This window comes from Myotis davidii, unplaced genomic scaffold, assembly GCF_000327345.1.
Source record: "Myotis davidii unplaced genomic scaffold, ASM32734v1 scaffold2945, whole genome shotgun sequence".
In the NCBI taxonomy this organism is placed as follows: Eukaryota; Metazoa; Chordata; class Mammalia; order Chiroptera; family Vespertilionidae; genus Myotis; species Myotis davidii.
In genome coordinates this window covers 16,527-17,676 of record NW_006295915.1, presented here as the reverse complement: position 1 = coordinate 17,676, position 1,150 = coordinate 16,527, and the positions used below count along the sequence as shown (strand labels likewise).

At 52.3% G+C, this 1,150-nt stretch overlaps 1 protein-coding gene across 1 annotated transcript in view; it reads right to left on the bottom strand.

The window, feature by feature from the left end:
• Positions 1-419: 419 nt before the first annotated feature.
• LOC102768660 (galectin-9B) overlaps positions 420-1,150 on the bottom strand; it is an 8,232-nt gene continuing 7,501 nt past the window's right edge. Inside the window, exons 3-4 of the mRNA XM_015568583.1 lie at positions 677-878; positions 420-464 (exon numbers count right to left, since the gene is read on the bottom strand). Of these exons, the coding sequence (XP_015424069.1) occupies positions 420-464; positions 677-878 (247 nt within the window). The remainder of the gene's footprint in view (positions 465-676; positions 879-1,150) is intronic.

Below are 1,150 nucleotides of genomic sequence, written 5' to 3'. Positions count from 1 at the left end.
TCTGGTTGTGAGCTCGATCCCCTGTAGGTGGGGCCCAGCCTTCAGAGCTGCTCCGGGCACAGGAACACACATGTGATCCAAGTGCAACCAAATCCAGTCACCACTTGGCTCTAGTTCTGGTTTCTGAGTTCTTGCTTGTTTACTGCTCTAGGTTTGTCTCTCTCAGCTCACCTGGGATGCCATTTCAATCTGTGCATTTAAATGCTTAAAGGGCTCATGGGAGCAGAGGAGAGGGCCCCTCAGGGTGCACACTGAGGCCTGGGAGCATCCCCTTCACACGGAGAAGCACAGACGCAGCCATCCCTCTCCCCGGGCCCAGCAGCACTGCTCTGCCTGCAGAGCAATGACCACACCATGCAGCCCTGAGCCGCCCCTGGGCCTGCAGAAGGGCTGCCACAGCATCACCGAAAACAATGCTGTCAAGGACCTGGAGCGGACAGGCTGCAGCAGAGGATGGCAGTCACCTGGAACCCAAGGCCAAAGAGCAGGTGGGGACTTACCTAGCTCTTATTTCCTGGTAACAGAAGCAACAGGTGATATAATAGGTGCAGGTGAAGGTATGTAAGCTCCTCTTATCTGCATAATAGCATTGCTTGGGTAATTATTAAAAGCTTTTCTCCAGGCCCGGTGGGGCAAGGGGACAGGCAGCAGGAGGGAAGAGGAGAATTCTGCTCACCTGGAATCCAGGGTTCTCCACCAGGAAGCTGATCTCAAAAGGAATTCCCATCTGGAAGGGATTGATCATCCTCCTCTCCTCTGGCCCCCACTGTCCTTTCTGTGTGGTGTTACAGGCTACATACCCGCCCTCTTCAAACCGAGAGTTGAAGTGGAAGGCAATGTCACTGTCACTGAAGCCCGTCTGAAAGTTCACAGCAAACCTAGGTGGATGGAAATCAGACAGTGTTCTGATTTATTGCCAATTGTACAAGCAGGAAGGCCCGGGGCCTCTAACTTCCGTGTTGCCTGGCAACTTGCATACAACCTGCATGGCAGGTTGCACCCATCCCACTGTGCTGCCTTCCTTTGTGTTTACCTAATTTGCACTTAGTGTGTTTTGTGTAATTATTGCATTTTTCCCTTTCCAGCATGACTTTCCAGAAATAAGCAGGAACTGGGTAAAGAACAATGTGGACTCGAACCTCAGGCAGCA